The sequence below is a fragment of the Sardina pilchardus genome, chromosome 16, assembly GCF_963854185.1.
Source record: "Sardina pilchardus chromosome 16, fSarPil1.1, whole genome shotgun sequence".
In the NCBI taxonomy this organism is placed as follows: domain Eukaryota; kingdom Metazoa; phylum Chordata; class Actinopteri; order Clupeiformes; family Clupeidae; genus Sardina; species Sardina pilchardus.
In genome coordinates, this window is record NC_085009.1 from 32,108,064 (window position 1) to 32,130,317 (window position 22,254).

Below are 22,254 nucleotides of genomic sequence, written 5' to 3' on the forward strand. Positions count from 1 at the left end.
AATAACTGCAGTATTGGAGAGGAAGGCTTCAGAGCTCTTGCATCAGCACTGAGATCAAACCCCTCACACATGAGAGTGCTGCAGCTGGGTGGGAATAAAGCAGGAGACTCAGGAGTGAAGCATCTTTCTTCTCTTCTGGAGGATCCCAACTGTAAACTGGAGAAACTACAGTGAGTATCACAAGACCAAATACTGAGTTGCTATCAGTGAATTTGACAGTGTGTTTTATCTCTTTTTCTCACTCAAACACACACACACACACAGACACCACTGAGTCAGTCAGTCACTCTCTCACTCACCACTCACTTAGACAACCACTCACACTATAACACGACAAACACACACACACACACACACACACACACACACACACACACACACACACCAGGGATGGAAATTAACTTTTTAGTCCACCTGCCACTGTGGCAGGTAGATTTTAAAATCTACCAGCCACTCAACATTTTTACCAGCCAATAGATATTCAACCGTTCCATACATTATACTGCCAAGTAGGGATGTAACGGTATGAACATTTAACCCCACGGTTATAGTGACCAAAATGATCACGGTTTTTGGTTTTATCGCGGTATTGTGTTCAATATCTTAAGAAAGCACTGATAGGCCTACACAAGCTGAAATAGTTTTTAAAAAGTGTGACTGTGTCTATTACATTACAAAAATATAGGCAAAACCTTATTGCCTTAAGCGGGATAGGCTACAGATCATTCAGAGCAGTGGCAATCCTAGTCTCTGCTCAACCCTCCACACACACAGAAAATGGCTTGTCTTGTTGCTATTTCATATTTGAATTCATACACTTTATATTTTGTTAACAATTTATAGCATTTTAGGATCTGCATAATTACTCAAAATATTCAGTAATTTGAATACGTCATATTGATTACACTTGTCTTTAATGATACAGTATTATAGGGGTGGTGTGTACAGTGGGCGTTGGTTGACATTGGCCGCTTTCACGTGAGATTCTCGTGAGACCTCACGCGTGAATCACGTGTATTTTATTTATTTTTCCCAAGTGAAGCTGCAATGACCCAAACAACCACCAGGTGGCACTTGTGAGCAGGGTTAGGAATGTCGGCATTTACCAAGGTCAAGGTCAAGGTTAAATGTATTGCCATATAGTGAAGATACACAATAGGAATGTTTTACAGCCAATTCACGTATGAATATGGTTGACAGCAACAGACATACAATAGACATAGACATGACAATAATGACAATAGAAGCTGAGGTATTAAAGGTGCACTATGAGATCCTTTTTGACGTCACTTCTGTTGACGTTCCATAAACACCAAAACAAAACAAACGCAAGGTGCGCAGGATTTTAGAATGTTCCTTGTGGAGTCAGAATACATTGTTGCAAATCCGACATCAGCGTTCTATGCTTCCCCCTTCTGTCGGACTGACTGTCAGCTGAGTTATAGCCAGCCTCTGTAACTTGCTAACTTTAAGACCGTTCATTTGGATAACAACGAGATACACTCACTCACGTAACCTTCGGCTGTAGGATAGATTATCGAAACACGTTCTGCGCAAACATTTCATTTTCCATGAAGTCTAAGTAGTCAAGCTTTTTAAAACACTGCTAGCTGGTATAAAACGAGTGGAAAAGCCAGGCCACAGGCAGCCCTAGGCAAACATACCAATGATTTCCATGCAAACTGAAAATTGGAGTTGTGTTAGATTAATCCATTTACAGTTAGCGATTACAGTGGCACCTGGAAATGATGCATTCATTCATGTCACGGGCAGACATTTTTTGGGGGGTGTGAGGTCTCTGTTAAACGATTTCCCCCCTCTTAATCCCCCATAAATACCAGTGGCCTAGGTCTAGTGAGGGAAATTAGCTTTATTTGTTAAAATATGACGAGGAGGATCCCAACGAATTTCCTTCCACAACATTGGAAATCCTTAAATAAACAGTCAGTCTATGGCGCTGCCATACTAAACATGCCTTAAACTTCGTCAAACTATTTTATGTCCCGACTCGACTGTATGTGGCCTCGACACTTTGCGCACAGTAGCCTAGGCCTAGAGATAATGAAAGGGAGCGATGAGCGACATCTTTAGCCTACTGTCTATGAACGACACAGCACAGCAGCCAGTTATGAAAAAGACGGATACCGTAAGACCAAGTTAACTATAAGGATACACTTGGCTGTCGTGGTTAGTAGGCTAGGCTGTCTGTCAATGTTGCAGTTGAGAGAAATAAGAGGATATGGGCTACAATGAACCTATTCTCTCAAGTCAGGCGACAACGAAAGATAGGCTACAATATGATGCAATCGGATCGTTCTTAAATTAAGCTATGGCATATAGGCCTCTTGCAAACGACCGCTACAGGCATCAAGCTTGTGTTTTTTTGTGCCTTCACAGACTGCACAACAAGCTTTCACTGGAGGCAGCATATGCGGCGTGTTTTACGATTATGATTATGATCACTGCTTCTTCATTACTCACAACACCTGTTCGGTCCTGTTCTGGACTCCCGTTTGAAAAGTAGGCATATAGTGGTTGTCGTACCATGTTACTTGACTTAGCCTACATTATAGTGATTGGTAATGCGCCAGTGGCCGTAAACAAAGGTTAACTTAGCCTACGGATAGAAAATAAGAAAAAAAGATGATAATATAACGTAGCTAAGTTAGTTTGCCTGCTAGCTAGCTTAACAGAATCTCCCAATGGGAATTGATGTGATCTATTCACCAGCGCATTTATAGGCCTACATTATCTGGAAAAGTTGAAAAATAATAAATTGTGCCTTTCACACGGCCAGATCTTGCAGTTCATTACCGTGGAAACAAAAAAAAACAGCTGACAACGGCAAAAACAGCTGTTTAGGTGTTATGATTGAACTGTGTCTGAAATGTTGCGCTGTGCTTACCACAGTGGCGCGCCTGGCGCCTGGCGTCGAACTCAGAGCTTCATTCTTTTGACGTAATAACTGATCAATCTGGCTCTGTTCTAGAATCTTTGGTTTGTTATTGTTTTGGTGCACATCCTGTGCCCCTATTGTTGTTAACGTTTGTTTTGAGGATCACAGCCCCTGTGTTGTCTTTTGATATCGGGTTTTTTCACATCGTATTCAGTGGACAGACAGCAAGCTGATCAAGGGGAGAAACATACGATTTGAGATACAAATGAAATCTCGCTAAGATCAAGTAGGATCTCATAGTGCACCTTTAATGTTGAAAGTGCTGATGATATGCAGGCAGAGAGCAGTTAAGTAAAGTGCAGTGGACAACAGTAAAGGTGCAAACAGTGCGTCAGTGCATTCAGTCCTAGAGAGAGTTCGAACTGTGATTGAAAAGCCTGGCAGCTGTAGGGAAGAAGCTCAGGCGATGCCTGGACTTCACTGCTCTCGGGAGCCGTAGCCTTCTTCCAGAGGGGAGCATTTGGAAGAGGGCGGAGCCTGGATGTAAAGGGTCCTCCATGATCTTTCTTGCCCTCTTCAATGCCCTGGGGCCTCATGTACAAAGCTTGCGTACGCACAAAAATGCTGCGTACGCTAACTCTCACGCTCACGTCCGGATGTACAAAGACTGACTTGAACGTGAGAATGTGCGGTCCTCCACGCAAGCTTCATGCCTGGCGTACGCACATTTCCAGTGTGTATCGTCAGTTGGCGACACGTAGAGGCAATGCAGCGCAACAACATTAGTTGATCACGAATCAAGGCCTTTATTTGCACAGCATATTGTGAAATGTGGGCTATTTAAAATAGCACTTCGAAGTCGGCATATGTTTCTAGATAAATGGGCATGCAATGTGCGTTAATACTACCAAACTATATGCAACAGCCTATATCTGCAATTAAAACTGTAGTCTTATCAGAGGATATCAAGAATTAGGTAGCCTAATGTGAAACGTATAAATATAGTGCCTATATTTAGTTCCATGATTGTTCACTGGCTTATCAAACATTTCAGATTTCGAAGAGCTTTCCTTCCTCGAAATCTGCGATGAATGGGGTCGGCTTCACGAATATGTCCATGCCTTAAACATTTTCCGGGTGTTTTCACATATTTCCGATAGTTTTCAGTAAAACTAAATACAAATGGGACAAGATGATACGCGTGAATTGAAGCAATTTCCCTGACTGACTGCATAGGCTACTTTGACTTTCCTCGAGTAAGCATTCACATTATTGTTGTCACATTTGTGCAAAATATGAATATGATCCAGAAATCGTCATGGCAAAGCCTGGATAAACTTCTACTATGGAGTGATTAATGCACTACGAGTGATTAATGCAGTTATTTTGTAATGCTTGAAATGCCCACCAAACCGCGTTATGTGAACCTTGTCACTTGCAGACTGACCACTGAATCTGCCACGGTCTCTGACCCTTGTAGCCACTGCCACGCTCTGCCACTACCGTTTTTTTGTTTCGATATTAATTACAGATGATAAAGACCCACTGTAGGCTACTGTATCTTTACCATTTTGTCTGATAAGAGCACTTCTTCATTTGATTTGATTATTTAAATTGTATTACATTTTGTAGCAGGTTCGAGAACGGATGGATCTACAAATGCGTTTTAACTCTTATTAATATTGTGGGATAAGCCATTTTGCCTTCGCGGAGGTCTGAGTTTTCGAGTGGCCTTCTAGTTTGCATATTAAAATGAGTGTGATTGAGGGAGGAGAGAGGGTGGAGTATAACGCTCGTGCATGTGCGTTTAATTTCACGTAAATTGGGATGTTCAAAGGAAAGCTGCGTGGATTGCTGCGTACGCATGGTTTCATACATCTGATTTTTTTTGTGCGTACGCTTCTTTCCAGATTTTCGCGTACGCAAGTCTTTGTACATGAGTGTCCTGGTGTTGTGGAGTAACTCCAGGCTGGGTAGGGTGCCACTAGCCACTAGCCAAACAATCCAAAAGTGAATTAAATCCCGAAGCAAGCTGAACATCTTTTCTGCTTTTAACAGCCTAGTCTCACGATAAAACGTGTTATTGTTTATGAAGGTGTCTTCTGTTGGCCTATTGTATGAAGAGGCATCTGGCTGTTTCGTTTAGGTTTGTTTTGCTGTCACTAATGGTTTCATGAGGTCACGAGGCCAGTTTCCACTAAAAGCATAAGCCTATGTCCAAAGCGCAACTTGTGTTCTCGTTTTTGGGTCAATTCATACATTTTATTTCAAATGTGCGGATAGGCCGATGGTACGCTTGTTTTTATGCTGGCAACAAAACAAAATGGTTCACGAATGTTATTCTTGATTCTAAATGCGGGAAACAATTAAAAATAAAATGTCCCATTTTCCGACGCACCACAAACCTCTTGCCTATGTATAGGCCTACATTAGGCTATATGTTTATTTGAAATGTAAGCTGGCTGTTTGTCATATTTGTCAAATAGCCTAAAATAGGCCTACAGGAGAAACTATATGGTTTATGCTCTCTGCTGTTTCATTCCGAACCGAAAGCGAAGGAGGGAGAATGAATTATGAACGTTTCACTTTTGCATAAATAATTCCTGAACGGTTTTGATCAGGCGGGAAACAATTAAAAATAAAATGTCCCATTTTGCCGACGCACTGGCACCACACATATCTTGTCTACTTAAATATTCTATTATTTGGGCCTATTCTAAAAGGTAGGACTTTTTCGTTAGAAAACAATTTCATTTGAATTATGGACTGCCTTTGAATGAAGTTTGATCGGACTTGCAGTTCACAGAAGAAAGTTTCAAGACACTAAGAAACACATGTTTGCCCCGTAGCATTAACGGTGACTTAATTTATTTCAAAAGGATATGACCTCATGAATCCTATGGTTGTTTGTGTGTTCTACAGTACTTGTCTTTTTTGATCTATATAATGATTATAGGGGATGCATCTCAGTTGTTAGATTTGCACATAACATGGTCACCCGCGGTTATGGGTCAAGTAAACATATTTTTAATGATATTCGGGTCATGTTTGGTCGGGTCGGTAAAAAAAAATATGCCGTTAATTTTTTGTCATTTATATCATAGGCTACATAATTGTCTTTAGAAGAGGAAAACATAATTTGCAGCATTCCCACTGAAACGCGATTCTATTCCCCATATTTTGTCACGAACATGTATGCACTTGTTGTTTCTGCGTAGACAGACCCTCGGCTACACTTGACATGCAGTTGTGTTCTGTTCTCAGAGCATATGCTTTCTTTGTCTATGATCTGCAACTTTTTTCTCCAGCTGCTGGCATCCTCAGTCCTCGACAGAAAATTCGGCTACTGAGCAGCGAAGTTGCCGATGCGATGCGTGCTTCTCAAGTCTGATAATTTGCAGCAAGATTGAATGGTGGAACCATGGACTGAAAGAAAAATAAACTAAAAGTGTCCCCAATCAGGAAATAGGCCTACTTAATTTAATGTCATCAAGGCATATAGCCTTATAGGTATATGAGCATGCAATGTGCGTCCTTGCGCAACTTATAAAGTGGCTCGTTGGAAAGCCCCACGTCTGCGCTTTCGTGCAATAAAGGTTTCATCTCGTTGCAATTTATAATCAAGGAGCAATGACGCACTCAGTCGGGCTCTATGGGTTTTGGTTTTGATTTTTGTTTTGGTCCATTGATGAAGACGTTAATAAAGAGTTTCTTAAAAGTAATACTGTAATATTCTATGCCTGCATTTCATGCTCGGGAGCCTCAACGCATTCATGTGAGGAACGGCTGAAACAGAATTTGTATAGGAAAATCCTTAGGCTAATTATGTTCAGTTCAATGTTGAGTCAAATAGCCTAATTTTTGGATGAATGCTGACACAGAACAAAAAAAGGTAGGCTTAGACTAAATGCATGTTTCCCAAATTCTGAGCAATAGGCTATATATAATTAGGCCTATATTGTTTACATGCATGAGATACCAGTTTTGCGTAGCTCAATGACGCTACGACTAAGTTGGACACATTTTTACAATTAGCGGGTTGGGTACAGTATTTCAATAATTATTTTTTGCGGTCCGAGTTGCGGTCGAGTTAGTTGTAAACGGCGGGGCGGGGAGGGCCGTTCAGACACGTACCCGCGCATCACTGGTGGGCACCAACTTTTTTGATGAATTGATAAACATTTAAAAAGTGGTGGGGACAAAATCGTTTGTCGTAAAAAGTGGTGGAGACATGTAGGCTACCCGGTAGGGGTGTGCATTGGCACTGCCCTCACGATTCGATTCGATTACGATTCACCAGGTAACGATTCGATTCAATTCGATTCTACGATGCATTGCGATGCATTGCAATGCATCAAAATTCTACTGCACACAACAAGGCAAATTTGTCATCAGACAGGCAATTCAAGCAGTCATATTGAACTAAAGATTGTATTGGCTATTATGTGGGGGGGACGGTGGACCTTGCAATTGTATGAAATAACATTTTAAACTTTGGAGTATTATATTAACCCATATCCTGATATAAAGAGAAAATACTGAAATTCTGATATTCATGACAGCTCACGTTATGCATATTTTAGCCTATGTTCATATTACAACTACACCTCTTTAATTCAGCTGTCTGCTTAAAGTCTTAAAATAATATTGTAAACAGTAGCATAGTTGGCTAGCTTACCACAGTCTACTGGTTGGACTGTTCAGTTTCCTTAGGGTGACCAAAAAAATCGGGACAGTCATGAAATACAAGCAGTTGTCCCGATCCCTAATCCTGCCCTAATTGTCCCGAAAAATTGTCTGATACATTAAAGGGATAGTTCGGGTTTTAAGACAGGAAGTTATATGGGTTCCCCGTCAGCAACGTTGTGCATCAGCACTGACTTACCCCGCAACAGCGTCCTGTGAGCCGAGATCCAGCCGGTTTTTGATGCTGAAGAAAGTAGTCCGGCAAGTTTCTGGGGTCACGAAAGTAAAGTGTTTTTCTTCTCAAAACCATATGCGTTCAAAAGAGTGATATATTTGCACCACAAAAACGTTGTCCAGGAAAAATTCAAACCTCGTTATCACTTACTTATTTTCCGCGATTCCTATCACTGCGCGCTACTGACAGCTGGACAACGTTTTTGTGGTGCAAATATATCACTCTGTTGAACGCATATGGTTTTGAGAAGAAAAACACTTTACTTTCGTGACCCCAGAAACTTGCTGAAGAAAATAGTCCGGCATCAAAAACGATCAAAAACCGGCTGGATCTCGGCTCACAGGACGCTGTCGGGGGGTAAGTCAGTGCTGATGCACAACGTTGCTGACAGGGAACCCATATAACTTCGTGTCTTAAAACCCGAACTATCCCTTTAAGAAACTATTAATTCAAGGCTTCTCATTGCCTGTATGTTTAGGGGATTAAAAACAATTAATTCAAGGCTTCTCATTGCCTGTATGTTTAGGGGGGAATTGTGTGTAGCATAGCCTACTTGCGCGATAATAATTTCTCATTCATTGTTGACGTAGAGGCTCAGGCAGCTCTGTGACCTGATGAACATACCGCTAAAAATCACAAGCGAGTGCACAAGTTGCAGCCGTGAGGGAGCTGCCACGAGATGTGATTGGTCGTATAAAATGAAAGTTGCTGATGTCTGGGTTACACAAACAACAACACATTTGTTAGGTTTTCTTATTGACCTGTAGGCCTAAATAAAAAATAATGTTGACATTATGTAGGCCTAGCTTAGGCTAGTCTTATTAGCGTTGCAACAAGTGTTATGGAAAGATCTGACTACATTAAAGCGCTATGAGTAACCTAGGCTTGTTTACCAAAAAAGTGCGGAGAGGGGCTTTACTTATACTGTTCGGTAAAGTTGCACGCATAGTCTACAATGGAAATCGTTCATGGAGACAAACGTGTTGTGCACGGAGAGGGGGGCTGTGGCTGTGTGTGTGAGCAAGAGAGGAAGGGGGAGTAGGGGAAAGAAATGCAGCTTTACGAATACGATGCGTGTTTTAAATTTATTTAAAAACATAATGAATAACAGAACGCATATGTGGCGGCTGTGTTGAATCTGTGGTGCACTGCCACAAATTAGTCTATGTGTGGGGAAACACTGTACAGGCGGCGCATGTCATTGCAACATTGCTCTGGAAATGCCACCGGAATGAATGGAAACGTCAACTTTACTGTACTCGAGGCCAGAAAATAAATAGTGACATAATCGATTATGGCACGTTGCCGCATCGATGCTGAATCGTGCATGCCCCGCATTGCGATGCATCGCCGAATCGATTATTGTTGACACCCCTACTACCCGGTCCCCGGCGAAAATGATGCTGCTGTTTCCGAAAGCCGAAAAGGAGTAGGCTCACTGTTGCAGACGCACACTCAACATAGCCTACACAAAAGATTGCTATTGCTAATGATGTGTGAAACTGCTCTTGGGGGGTGGGGGATTTTTTAATTCGTGTTCTAAGGCACAGAGGCCAGCTCACAGAGGGGGGATGGTACAGTTAGCTTCCAACACTTCATGCTGCTGCCCATTTCGAAGCCCTATTAGAAATCGCTTTGTGATAGCCATCGTCGGCACGGCATAGATGCTTGGAAAACGACTCAAAAGTCAAAGACTAGACTAGACTAATAGTTACAATATTTTCTACGTTTCAAATCACTTGATCGCAGATGTAACAGAACCCTCACCAATTTGAGGAACCGGATAACCTCGCAAAGTTCATGCTCGTCTTTTTGCGCAAGTGAAACCGAACGATAGATAGATAGATAGATAGATAGATAGATAGATAGATAGATAGATAGGCGTCATTTTAACACTTTTTGTTATCACAGATTTTGTCCCCACCACTTTTGACAACTGAAAATAAAATTCATACATGGCTACGCTTGACGATAGGACAGTGAGTGGTGATTCATTTTCACCATTGACTAGACCTATAGCTACGCAAAATAAAGTTCTAGCAACTTAAATACTCGTGTTCATGTTGATTCAGAGATAGGCATAGGCCTACCGTTGGCTACTGTACGTCAAGCTAGACTGCATTTTATCATGTGGCCCAGCTGACTGTCAATAAGGGACAGTCGTCAGTATGCATGTCAGAAGTTTTGATCGTGCGTTTCAAGTGTATGCCGCGAATATCAAATAAACTCGACTGACTGAATCCCTTATATTTTTGGCAACTGTTAAAATATTCAAAACCATGCAATGAAATATCAAAGATAATGGTAAGGCATGGTAGGCTACTGTTCTTCGATAAACAAGTTAGATTCACTGCTCCCGTCCTCCGCTGATCAGAGCGCAATTTCGAATAGCCCACGGAACTACGATGAAAAGATTTATGCTTTGGCTACTGTATTTCATGAGGGACTAGACCACCTTGAAAAATGTCTCTGCCCCCCGAGAAAGTAAGTCTAAAGCCTACATTTTCACCAATCCATATGGATTAGGCTACTCCACAAACCAAAGCAAATTGACCAGCGGTGGTAATTTTCGTGGAGTTAGAATGAACTACTTGGGACACAGACCGGTAGGCCTATGCGATTTCAGCATCTCTCTGGCTCTGGTTTCGTTTTTTTTGGGGGGGGGTGCGAGCCGAGTCCTGAGGACATGATAGAAGCTAGCGAACTAGCCTTCATTCTCCTCGGAATGAGCCATTTAAATACGAAGCTGATGAAGTAACCTAAATATAGCCTAGGCCTGTGCGTTTAAAACTGGTTCTGGCGACAACGGCGCAGCAGAGTCAGAAACGCAACAAGTCCTCAACATCGTTAAGATCATATAAAATGTATGTCCCCAGCACTTATCAAACCAAGCTGTAAAATAGCGTTTTTCTCCCCTGAAAACTAAACTGACGCCATTGGATAGATAGATAGCTATCCAAAGAGAAATTACAGAATTACATTCATGAGGATTGAGGAAGTCAGATTACGGAACTATTATAGAGACGCAGTCTAACTCAATAAAACTTGTTTGCATAGTGCTTATCATCCTCACCTTTGTCAAACTCTCGAATGAAACATAAAGTGTTATTTCAATCTGCTGCTTGTGTTAATTGCAATTTTGAACTAGGCCTATGACAAATAGTTTGTTAGTTCATGCTCGTCTTTTTCGAAGTGCAGAGCCTTGCGAACATTTTCAGAGTGCCGGGCTGAATTTATAAACACCCGAAAAAAACAAAACAATAAAATAGTTGTAGTGTTGCAGTCTGTAGGTGACTAGGCTAATAGGGATTTCTGTTGGCATTTCCGAAAGCTCGCAAAATATTTTTTCTCTAGCTTACATTTCAGTTAAACTGTGGGCTGGGCCACTTAGAGGTTGCTTCCTGGTCGCCTATTGAATGAGTAGAACTGGACTACATATCAATCACACCGCAGCAATGCTACAGCGGACTGTACTGCCAACTTGTGGCGGTAAGTTGTAATACAGCTGTAATACATTTCACGCCAAGCGTGAATCACGCAATGCGTGAGGGAAATGGCCATTCTCAAGTAACGCCTACTGTAGGTCTAATTGAGTGTGTGTCACTTTAAGAGGTACGTGAACATAATTACAGATGGTACGGGTTGAGAATGCTCCTTTCTTTCCCGCACATCGGGAGTCCCGATGCTTCGGGACTTTGTAATTAAAACTGCAACCGGAAGGGGGCAACATAGACCGCCCTAATAATATGAAGGTTCGGCTCATGGAAAAACCCGAGGACACCGCGCTGGTGACAAGCGGAGAAAAGAGACATGACGCTCGCAGAGCAACGTTTTGGTCAATGGAGAGGGAGAGAAATGCTCCGCATATCCGTCTCATTTAATCATTAAAATGAAAGTGATGACTGGCGAAATTAATCAAACGACGTTTCAATAAACCATTGTTGAAATGAATGAAAATGGTTTTAGAAAATCGCCTATAGGCCTATCAGAAGGAAATAGCCTTCAATTCAACCTGAAATACTCGAAAGGCAACCTTAGATTAATTCATGAATTCATTACGGTTACAAGACCGCATTTCCGTGAATAGGCTATTATTGTCAATGTCAAGGCGAAGATGAAAGAGATGGACGAGATGGACATTTTGGCAACACTTACATGCTAGGAATACTTAGAAATGTGTATAGGCTATTTTAAAACGGAGGCATGTTCATTTTAACCGGCGACGCTGGGTAGCCTACAGGTACCCAGCACTTGTTATCACAGATTTTGTCCCCACCACTTTTGACGACTGAAAATAAAATGTTTTTAACAGAAATCTCTTTAATACATGCCTATGCTTGTCACTTTACTTATAACCGTAGGCTACATGCATGGAGAAGATTGCACATTTTGTAACATTGTAACAATGGATGGTCAGATATGCGATAGGGCAGTGAGGGTGATTCATTGTAACCATCAACTAGCTGCAGGCCTAGCTCCGCAAAATAAGTTTCAAGCAACGTATGTATCGTATGCATGTTCATGTTTATTCAGAGATAGGCATAGACTACCATAGGCTGCTGGGCGTCAAGCTATATGACAGCATTTTATCATGTGGTGAATTAATAACTAACGTCAGTTTAACATGTCAGAACTTTTGATCGGCGTTTCAAGTCCATGTGCCGAATAAAGCATGTCGGAGATCACAATCTAGCTGTGGCGCAAGTGGTTGAAGCATATGTATCGGACGCCAGCGATCGGGGTTGGAATCCTAATCGAAGAACCTCTCCGGAACCCATCAAGACAAAAGGCATCGTTTTATTAAAAGACATGAAAGATTTTCTGTTTTGAGATTCTTTTTATGTTTGCGATGTCTGCTGAAAAGAAAAGTTAATATGTTAATTTGTGGTTCAGCGCACACTCACACACATTTTTACATTGACATAGTGTCGGGCTCAAGTGTCGTCCTCAATGGCGCATATAGGTAGGCTATAATGTAGTGAACTGGTTAGACGAGTGTGGGGGAGGGGGAATGATCGCACAAGACAATTGCTCTTCATGAAATGGATCTCACAGACGGCTGTCGATTTTTAAATGTAGCCTACTACACCACTTGCGAAATCGGACGTGGCACATAGCCTAATTATTAGGCTACTGGATTTGATATAGCAAATCCATAGACTTTGTTCATCCTATATATACAATAAGTATAAAATCCGACAATCCAAAACGATAACGAGATCTCCCAGAAACGAAAAACAAGTTTGTTGAGTAGCCTAGTCCTTCCAACAATCTCAGCTTTTGCGTTTGATAGATAAAAGGCATCCTGTCCTGCTGTATTCCAATGAGAAAAAAAACATAATGTAGCATGCATGAATCTCTCCCCCCCCCCCTCTCTCTCTCTCTCTCTCTCTCTCTCTCTCTCTCTCTCTCTCTCTCTCTCTCTCTCTCTCTCCCTCTCTCTATATATATATAGAGAGAGAGCTGGCTTAACAAAGTTTTGTGCGTTATATATAGGCCTAACGCACAAAACTTTGTTAAGCCAGCTCCATACATAACAATAGCTGCCGCGCACTCTCCCCGGCCTCCATTTCAACTAAGGGCAAACCCATTCATTCGTGCCCAAAAAATATTGTCAGTAAGGATAGGTCATATTACCAAATGGCCAACCTCGAAAATGATTTAGGATATAGAGCCGTGTCCATTACGCACTACAGTTATTTTTTAGGCTATTGTTTTATTTGAGTGTTTTTGTCTACCATGGCAAACATAGTTGAAACGTTCGCTCTAAACTTATGTATTTCCAATCGGCTTTCACAATCAGCTACAGCTGCGCTGATGATCACCATGAAAACTTGCAATGTCTATACAGGACTGCTTTCACTTCCCCGATTCGCGAACGCAACATGCACAACAATATACCGATATTTGGCAAACACATGTATTTCCAGCTCTCAAAACCGATGAGGTCCAGATCTCAGTGGCCTCATAGCTGCCTACAGCCATGCATAGTAAGCCAAATAATAGCCTTGCCAAATAAGTCATCAGTCACACACCCCTAATCGCGGGGTTGACCTGTTCCTTTTACACTGAGTCCCGATGAAAACAACCTCCTTGGCGGAGATAATAATTAGGCCTATCAAATTAAAAGCACACTACGACAGGTATACTTGTGTGATCACGCAACACAAGAGAGCATTTAGCGATGGGACAGTTGTGAATGAGTGCTTAACACCCTGGAGTCTAAATACCCCCCGGGGGATTTGAAAAACTGTTCCAAACACACATCTCAATCTCTGCTTTTATCATATTATAGAAACACCATTAGAAACCTGTAATCAACTCGTTTTCAAATATATAGCCTATGTTTTAAGAGAATATGGCAATGATAATGGCACTTTCTAGCGCGCCAGTTTACCCAGTGTGTGTGCATTGAGTAGTTCCTTAAAATAGCCTATGGAACAAAGAGCGTCCCGTAGATCTGTTCAATACGGAAGAAGACTTTAACTATTACTTATATATTTCTTATAACGAAACGCGAAGAAAAAATACGAGGACTGACCATCTCGTTTCTCCGCGTTTCCCCCAATACCATGGCGACAAAGAGAAATAAATATGATTTGACATTTAAATGTTTGTAGCGCGCCAGTTTACCCAGTGTGTGTGCATTGAGTTCCTTAAAATAGCCTACGGAACAAAGAGCGTCCCGTAGGCTATCTGTTCAATACGGAAGAAGACTTTAACTATTACTTATATATTTCTTATAACGAAACGCGAAGAAAAAATACGAGGACTGACCATCTCGTTTCTCCGCGTTTCCCCCAATACCATGGCGACAAAGAGAAATAAATATGATTTGACATTTAAATGTTTGTAGCGCGCCAGTTTACCCAGTGTGTGTGCATTGAGTAGTTCCTTAAAATAGCCTACGGAACAAAGAGCGTCCCGTAGGCTATCTGTTCAATACGGAAGAAGACTTTAACTATTACTTATATATTTCTTATAACGAAACGCGAAGAAAAAATACGAGTACTGACCATCTCGTTTCTCCGCGTTTCCCCCAATACCATGGCAACAAAGAGAAATAAATATGGTTTGACATTTAAATGTTTGTAGCGCGCCAGTTTACCCATCCCCTACATCAAAACAGCTTAGAATCAATCAAAGAATCAGCTGTGTCGGCGTTAGGCTGTAGGCGATTTCTATAACCATTTTCATTCATTTCAACAATGGTTCATTGAAGCGTCGTTTGAATAATTTCGCCAGTCATCACCTTCATTTTAATGATTAAATGAGATTAAGGAGTCAACTATTGACGGATATGCGGTCTTCATCATTAAATGCAGTTGAAACTTTCTGCCACCTGGTGGTTGTTTGGGTACATTGCCTTAGCCTCGAAAAAAATCGGCTTGACGGCCTGCGGGATCTCTTCGGGAGTCCCGCGGGAGAAGGTGCATTCTCAACCCGTACCCACTGTAGGTTTCATTCAGTTTTAGGAAAATATCACGCATAGTTCAAGGATACATGTTTTCATTAGATAACATGAATGTTCAAAAAACTAAGAAGGTAAGAAGCATATTTCTGGCGTCATAGAAAAGATAAGCAATGTTAACTTCTATGATTTAGGTAGGTTACCGTGGTATGGATTGTGAGTTGTCCCGTTCACTTTTTCCTTGGTCCTGTTTAATTGGCTGGGTGCTTAACTTAGAGTTTGGTATGACTCAGAGTTTGGTATATCTGTTATATATCCAATTTCCTACCTAAACGTATTAACCGGTAGCCTCGTTGTAAATGTATACAGTCAATTGTTGTAGGCTATCTAGCTGTCACCTTAACTGGAAGAGTAGGCTACTGTAGGCTCTTATGGCTACTGACGACGCAATGATGAGAGCCAACCTTCTAAGGCGCTCCGTTGCAGATTGTTTGTTGCGATCGTCATGTCCATGCTATCTATCGATGTTGAGGATATTGATACAAGGCGTGTGTTCTTATCTCTGTGGCGACTGCTAATATTCTGATGAAATAAACAACTTGAAGTAGAAGTTGTTGCTTACCCGCCACAGTGGCGGGTGTGTTGACATATTTCACCCACCAGCGCGCAAAACTTCACGCATTTGGCGGGTGGCTAATTTCCATCCCTGACACACACACACACACAAACACACCATCTTCATTTCCTTTTGGACAATCAACAAGACCATTCACAAGAGTATCACAAGACCAAATACTGAGTTGATATCAGTGAATTTGACAGTGTGTTTTATGTCTTTTTGTCTCTTACTCAGTTACACAGTCACTCGTTCTATAACAGGACACACACACACACACACACACACACACACAGTCTCTCACACAAAGATGTGCACACACTATCATCCTGGACCTGCTAGGCATGCACTCACACACACACACACACACACACACACATAGTATAAACACATTCAAACACATGTACTCAGACATACAGTAGGTGTTGGTTTCAATTGGCTGGCTTCACGTGAGATCCTCACGAGACCCCTCGTGTGAATCACACTTATTTTATAGATTTGAAGCTGCAATGACCCAAACAACCACCAGGTGGCACTTGTGAGCAGGGTTAGGACAAATAGTCAATCATAAAACCACAAGCCTACTTCTGCGCGATACAGAAGTCTGCGCGAACATATATGGTATTGACGTGTCCATAATATAATTTACAAAAACTAACCTTATTTCTGCGATCAGTTGAAGACCAGTTATTGCTCCACATCCCTAAGTTCGTGTTGATTTGGGAGAGTGCAGCCTGCAGCTCATACTGATTTGGGGAGAGATAGCTCACTTTGGTAGGCCTAGTGAGTAGGCTACTATAATTTTGAATGGTTGCGTTAAAGTGTGTTATTAATGAAGGGTTTAAATTACAATAAACAAATGTAGCCTACTCGGAAAAAAAACAATGACATCACCTGGGTTTGAACCAACGCCGCGCAGAATGCGACTATGCATGCGAAGCGGACAAGTTATCAGAGAGCCACCACATGCGCTTCGAGATGCAGGACCAAGTCCCTTTTTCATAGGCCTACATAATTAAAATGTGGGCAATGCAGTAGCCTAACTTTGGCGATTTCAGTAGATAGCCTACAGCGAGGCAATTTTTTCGGCACTTGATTTCGTCTTTGGAAGAGTTGAACTCTCCCTTTAGGCCTGCAGCCATCAAGATAATGCAATGCAACGTTACACGTAAAAACGTGTATCTCTGTGAAAGCCTTCGATCCCAAATTAACATGGCAACATTGCCTATGAATAAAGTGTCTAAGTAATCTCAGAAGCTTGAAATTGTTAGGTAGTGTGTTGGTAGCGTGTCAGTCTCTTATTCTGCATGCTCACGATGAGGCGCAAGTTCACATCGTCAGTGGGTTTTTTTTGCCAAAGGCTCATGTTGCTTTTTGTTTATGGACTGTCAAAATTGTATGCAGAGGCATCTGGTTGTTTCGTTTAGGTTTGTTTTGCTGTCACTAATGGTTTCATGAGGTCACGAGGCCAGTGTCAAACTTCCATTTAAAAGCATAATTAGGCCTATGTCCGAAGCGCAACTTGTGTTGTCATTTTTGGCTCAATTCATACCTATTTCAAAATTGCGGATAGGCCGACGCTTGTTTTTATGCTGGCAACAGAACAAAATGGTTCACGAATGTTATTCTTGATTCTAAATGCGGGAAACAATTAAAAAATAAAATGTCCCGTTTTCCGACCCATCACAAACATCTTGCCTACTGTAAAACTGAAAATAATAGCCAGAGCTTTTATTTTCCCAAATCGGTAAAATGCACCGGCTTCTATTTAGGACAATCGGTGGTTCAGCTGTTGCGCGTCAGTACATTGCGGCGAGGCCATGGTTCGCATCTCACCTCTCCCTGTCACTTTTGAGTAAGAGCAGGCATACCACACATAACAATAGGTTAGACCCTAAATATATTTAATTACTTTACATCGAGTGGCCAGGACCACGACATCAGTTTAAATAATAGCTCCACGGCATTACTTAGTAGGGTTACTTTCACGTTTCGCTGTAGTCAGCAACAAATACATTTTTTCATGCATACGGTATTAGAACCTATACGACGATTCGATGAAAAGCCACCTGCTCTAGCCACTGCACTACCGAACGGTGTGCATATAGGATGGATTTGTAAATTCCATAATACTAGCCTACCAAAATGCAAACCAACACGCAAATTAACGCAAGGTAACACAAGTAGCAAGAATGAGCCCAACAGGTCAGTCGATCTTTTGATTTATTAGCCTACAGTATAGCGCAATCATGTGTCACGAGAAAAACATCAACTTAGTGATTTTTGGTTAAGCGCTCCTGACACTGACGACATCACCAACCGCAACTCCCAAGGTAGGCCTACGCCACAGGTGTCCAGTCCTTGTTTGCGATTGACAGTTTGAACTACTTTTTCGAGAAACACCAAATGCAAGAACGACGGAGCAAACTCCCAAGGTTGCGATGCAAGTTAGCATTCGAGGCTTTCTAGAAACGCACCCCAGAACAGTGAATGCTGAATGCTTAGACAGTGAGGTGCAGAGAATTAGACAAATGGGCATAAATTGGCTTTAGTAGGCCTATTCATCATTTGCATTTTCTCTCCATGTCAAATCAGATGATGACAAATTCTCCTACATTTCACTACATCGTGCAAGAGCAAGTCAGAATCGAACCTCGAATCCTCACGTCACAGTGTGCAACGCTACCCATTGAGCCACTCAGTAGCTGACACGAAGTGGAGCAGTAGCCTATCTTTGCAACATGCTTTGTAGGGATGGGCATTCGGTTAAATTTTCTTAGTCGATCGTCGGGAGAATTAACGATCAACTATCGATTAATCATTAATATTTTCATATTAAAATTAATTATTTATTAAATTTAAAATGCAATGAAAATACAAAACCACAACATGTTTGTTGCGTAGTGTGAGTCTTGGCTACCGCCGTTCATTCCGACATACCAGCACTCCGACATTGACGTCCAATTGTCGTAGTGGAGGCATGTCTCTTTATGGGAGGAAGTCAATATTTGACGCCATTCTCAGTTAAATGCGAGTTTCCGTTTTGATTGTGCTCAGTTTCAACCTAGCATGAGCATCAACTCGAATTTAGCATGGAGGACATGCGATGCTCAACGAGCTGAGAAAATGACACAATGGACGTAGCCTAAGTTCATTGAGATATGCTGCCCTTATAGCCTACATTTATTGAGACCAGCATATCACATTCCGTCACGACATAGCCTACTATCACCAGACTGGTAGAATTTCACTAACAGCTGCTTCTTTTCTTCGTAGTGAGATTCATTACCAGTTTGGTAAATAACATTACAGGATGCACCGCTATATTTAGTCAAGTCATACATAGGCTATAGTTTGAGTTAATGGCCGTGTTTGGATAAAGGCGTCTGCTAGCATAACCATAACCATACACCAGTGTTGTGCACGTTCACACTCTTCAGTAACTAGTTCAAAGTTCAGTTCACACAAGTGCAAAGTGAACTGTTCACGTTCATAGTTCACCATTTCTAATTTTGAACTAGTTCAAATTCAGTTCATTTGAATAAAAATCTGTTTCTGACGGAATATAGGCTACAGCCACCTGTTGTTCTCATCTAATTGAGAATGTCCGTAAATGGGCTTTATTTCGCTGGGCTGATAGCCTACATTTCTTTTAGGTCTATGGCAGATACCGATGCCTAATATATGCGGCCGCGCATTTATTAATAATTAATAATAAATGCGTCAGCTGTGCATGCCTGACAGCAGAAGAGTGTAGGCTAGTTTTTACACCGGGAGTATGGAGGAGGCTGCCTTGCTGCATTACCTGCTGCGATGGAACTGTTCAGTGACATACTGTAGGGCCCTTTGAACACGTTATGCATCCCTCTATCATCACTGACAAGTGCAGAATCTTTCCGTGATTGCATTCAGCAGCGGTTCTGTGTACAATGCATCATGCGTAACGTGATCATGGGTAATGTAGTAAGGTAGTGCAAAGCTGTAGTTTAGGAGTGGCGCCCGTGGGCAGTGAGTGTGACAACGACATACTGTTTCTAAATTGCCAGCAGATAGGGTCACTCGACTTCTCAGGACAAAATAAATTCCGTAACGTTTAATTGGACATCAACAGTGACGTTCGTCGTTCATTTCCCAAAATCTGAGCGAATTCACGTTCAAATTCATTATTTACAAATGTGTTGCGTTCAGTTCAGCGTTCACAGAAAAATGAGCGTGTTCAATGAACACGTTCTTTTGAACTCGTTCATGCACAACACTGCCATACACGTCATTGTAGTGTTTGCAGCGAACTAAGTCACCTTAAAAATTTAAATGGCCCCACACCACACTTCACCATGACGTCTTCATGATTAGCCTACTTCAAAAATCAAAACGGAAACTCGCCGGTAACTGAGAATGGCGTAAAATGTTTAATTGTTGCGGCGCAGTGAAATTAATTTAATTGTTTCAAGACTCACACTACGCAACGCAACCTACAATAGTTTAATCGATTACAAATATATGTTGTCGACGAAATTCTTAATGATCAATCCTCGATCGTCGATTAATTATGCCCATCCCTAATGCTTTGAATGAATCTATATGAAAGCATGTAGCCCAAAGAGCAGAAACAAATTAATTTGATTTAGGCCTACAATGACACGTTACATTCAGTTTACATGCAGTGGTGGTTTTGATTGTCGGTGGCGTTATTGCATCCCTTGCAACCCCAGTTGTAATGTACAATTATTCCCTCGCATCGCTCCTGTAACCGCAAGTTAATTTCACTACATCGTGACGTGAAATGCCACTAAAAGCGGTTTAAGAATAGGTCTTAGTGAGTTAGGAGTCCTCTCGAATTATTTTAAGCTGTCCTAGGCTTAGAAGCTACTTTTAGGCTTAAAGAGGAATAATGCAGGATTGGTGATTTCATCTCTGGTTTCGGTTTCGTTTTTCGTTTTCGCTCGTTTTATGCTTGCATATTTCTCTGCAGAGCTTCCCCGACAGCTTTAGCGTGTATATTTATACATATATAGGCTATATATAAATATATAAATTGCAAGCGTGGTTCTTCTTGTTCCTTTCGCGTCTCTGACTTCCAGATGTAAACAGCAAACGATCGTTTATCAGAAAGTTGCAAGGTTGTAATAGCGGAGAGGGACACTAGGGGCGGGAGGAAATGTGACTGTTTTCGATAAAACTAGTCAGTCAAGCAAAACAACGATTTCTAAGCGATTTTATGACTGAAAAAGTTGCATAGGGTCTCTTTAAAATGCTTCGTGAATTACTTTTAGTGAAAAAAATCTGGAGTCTTAAAGCGCTAAAGCGTTACAGCGGACTGTACTGCCACCTCGTGGCAGTAAGTTGTAATACAGTCGTAATACATTTCACGCAGGGCCGTGGATCAGGCAAAGCGTGAGGGAGGCATTCACATTCTAACACCTACTGTACATGTGCACACACTTACATACATACATATAGGCACACACACACACACACAGACTCACACTCATACACACAGTCCCTCACTCACAGACAAACGCACACACACACAAACACCCAACAACCATCTATCATTTAGTCACCCACTTATAGACAAACACAACACACACACACACACACACACACACACACACCACTGACTCACTCACTCAGTCACTCCCTCATTTAGCCACCCACTTACATAGTGGTATTCACAGCATAACACACACAATATGCACACACACACACACGCACACACACACACACACACACACACACAGACACACCACTGACTCACCACTGACTCACTCACTAGTACACACATACACAAATCACTGACTCACTCTCTCACACAAAACACACACACACACACACACACCACCGACTTCCTTTCTCAGTCCCTCCATCAAACACACAGACACACACACACACACACACACACACACACACACACACACACACACACACAGGTAATAACTGCTTCCCTCTTTGATGGTCTGTGTGTCCTTCAGCTGATCTGATGAAGTGTTTCCTTCTTTCTCCTACAGCCTGGGGTGGTGCAGTATAACAGATGAAGGTTTCAGAACTTTAGCTTCAGCACTGAGATCAAACCCATCAGCCCTCAGAGTGCTCGATCTGGGGCTGAATCATCCTGGACCCTCAACACGGCAGCTGCTCTCTGAACTGAGGAAACATCCAAACTGTAAACATCTACAAATAACTGGACTCTCATGAATCCATCCTGTTGTGTTCCACCTGAATCATGTGTTTTACACTGTGCATGAATAAGTGTTGCAGAACATTCATATGTGAACTATCATGTTTTAAAGTGACTTATGTAAATACAACAATTGTAAGTAATATTGTATAAATGATGTTTTGAATATGTGTTAAGCATTATTAATCATTTTTTAGGCCTGTATTCACCAATTCAGTATTCTTCATTAGTA

General features: G+C 41.6%; 1 protein-coding gene across 1 annotated transcript in view; it reads left to right on the plus strand.

Moving 5' to 3' along the window:
* Positions 1–22,192, plus strand: part of LOC134060138 (NACHT, LRR and PYD domains-containing protein 3-like) — a 62,246-nt gene extending 40,054 nt beyond the window's left edge. The window contains exons 11-12 of the mRNA XM_062516750.1: positions 1–170; positions 21,853–22,192. The exon at positions 1–170 is cut by the window's left edge and continues 4 nt beyond it. Coding sequence (XP_062372734.1) covers positions 1–170; positions 21,853–22,039 — 357 coding nt within the window. The 3' untranslated portion in view covers positions 22,040–22,192. The remainder of the gene's footprint in view (positions 171–21,852) is intronic.
* The last annotated feature ends 62 nt before the right edge of the window (positions 22,193–22,254 follow it).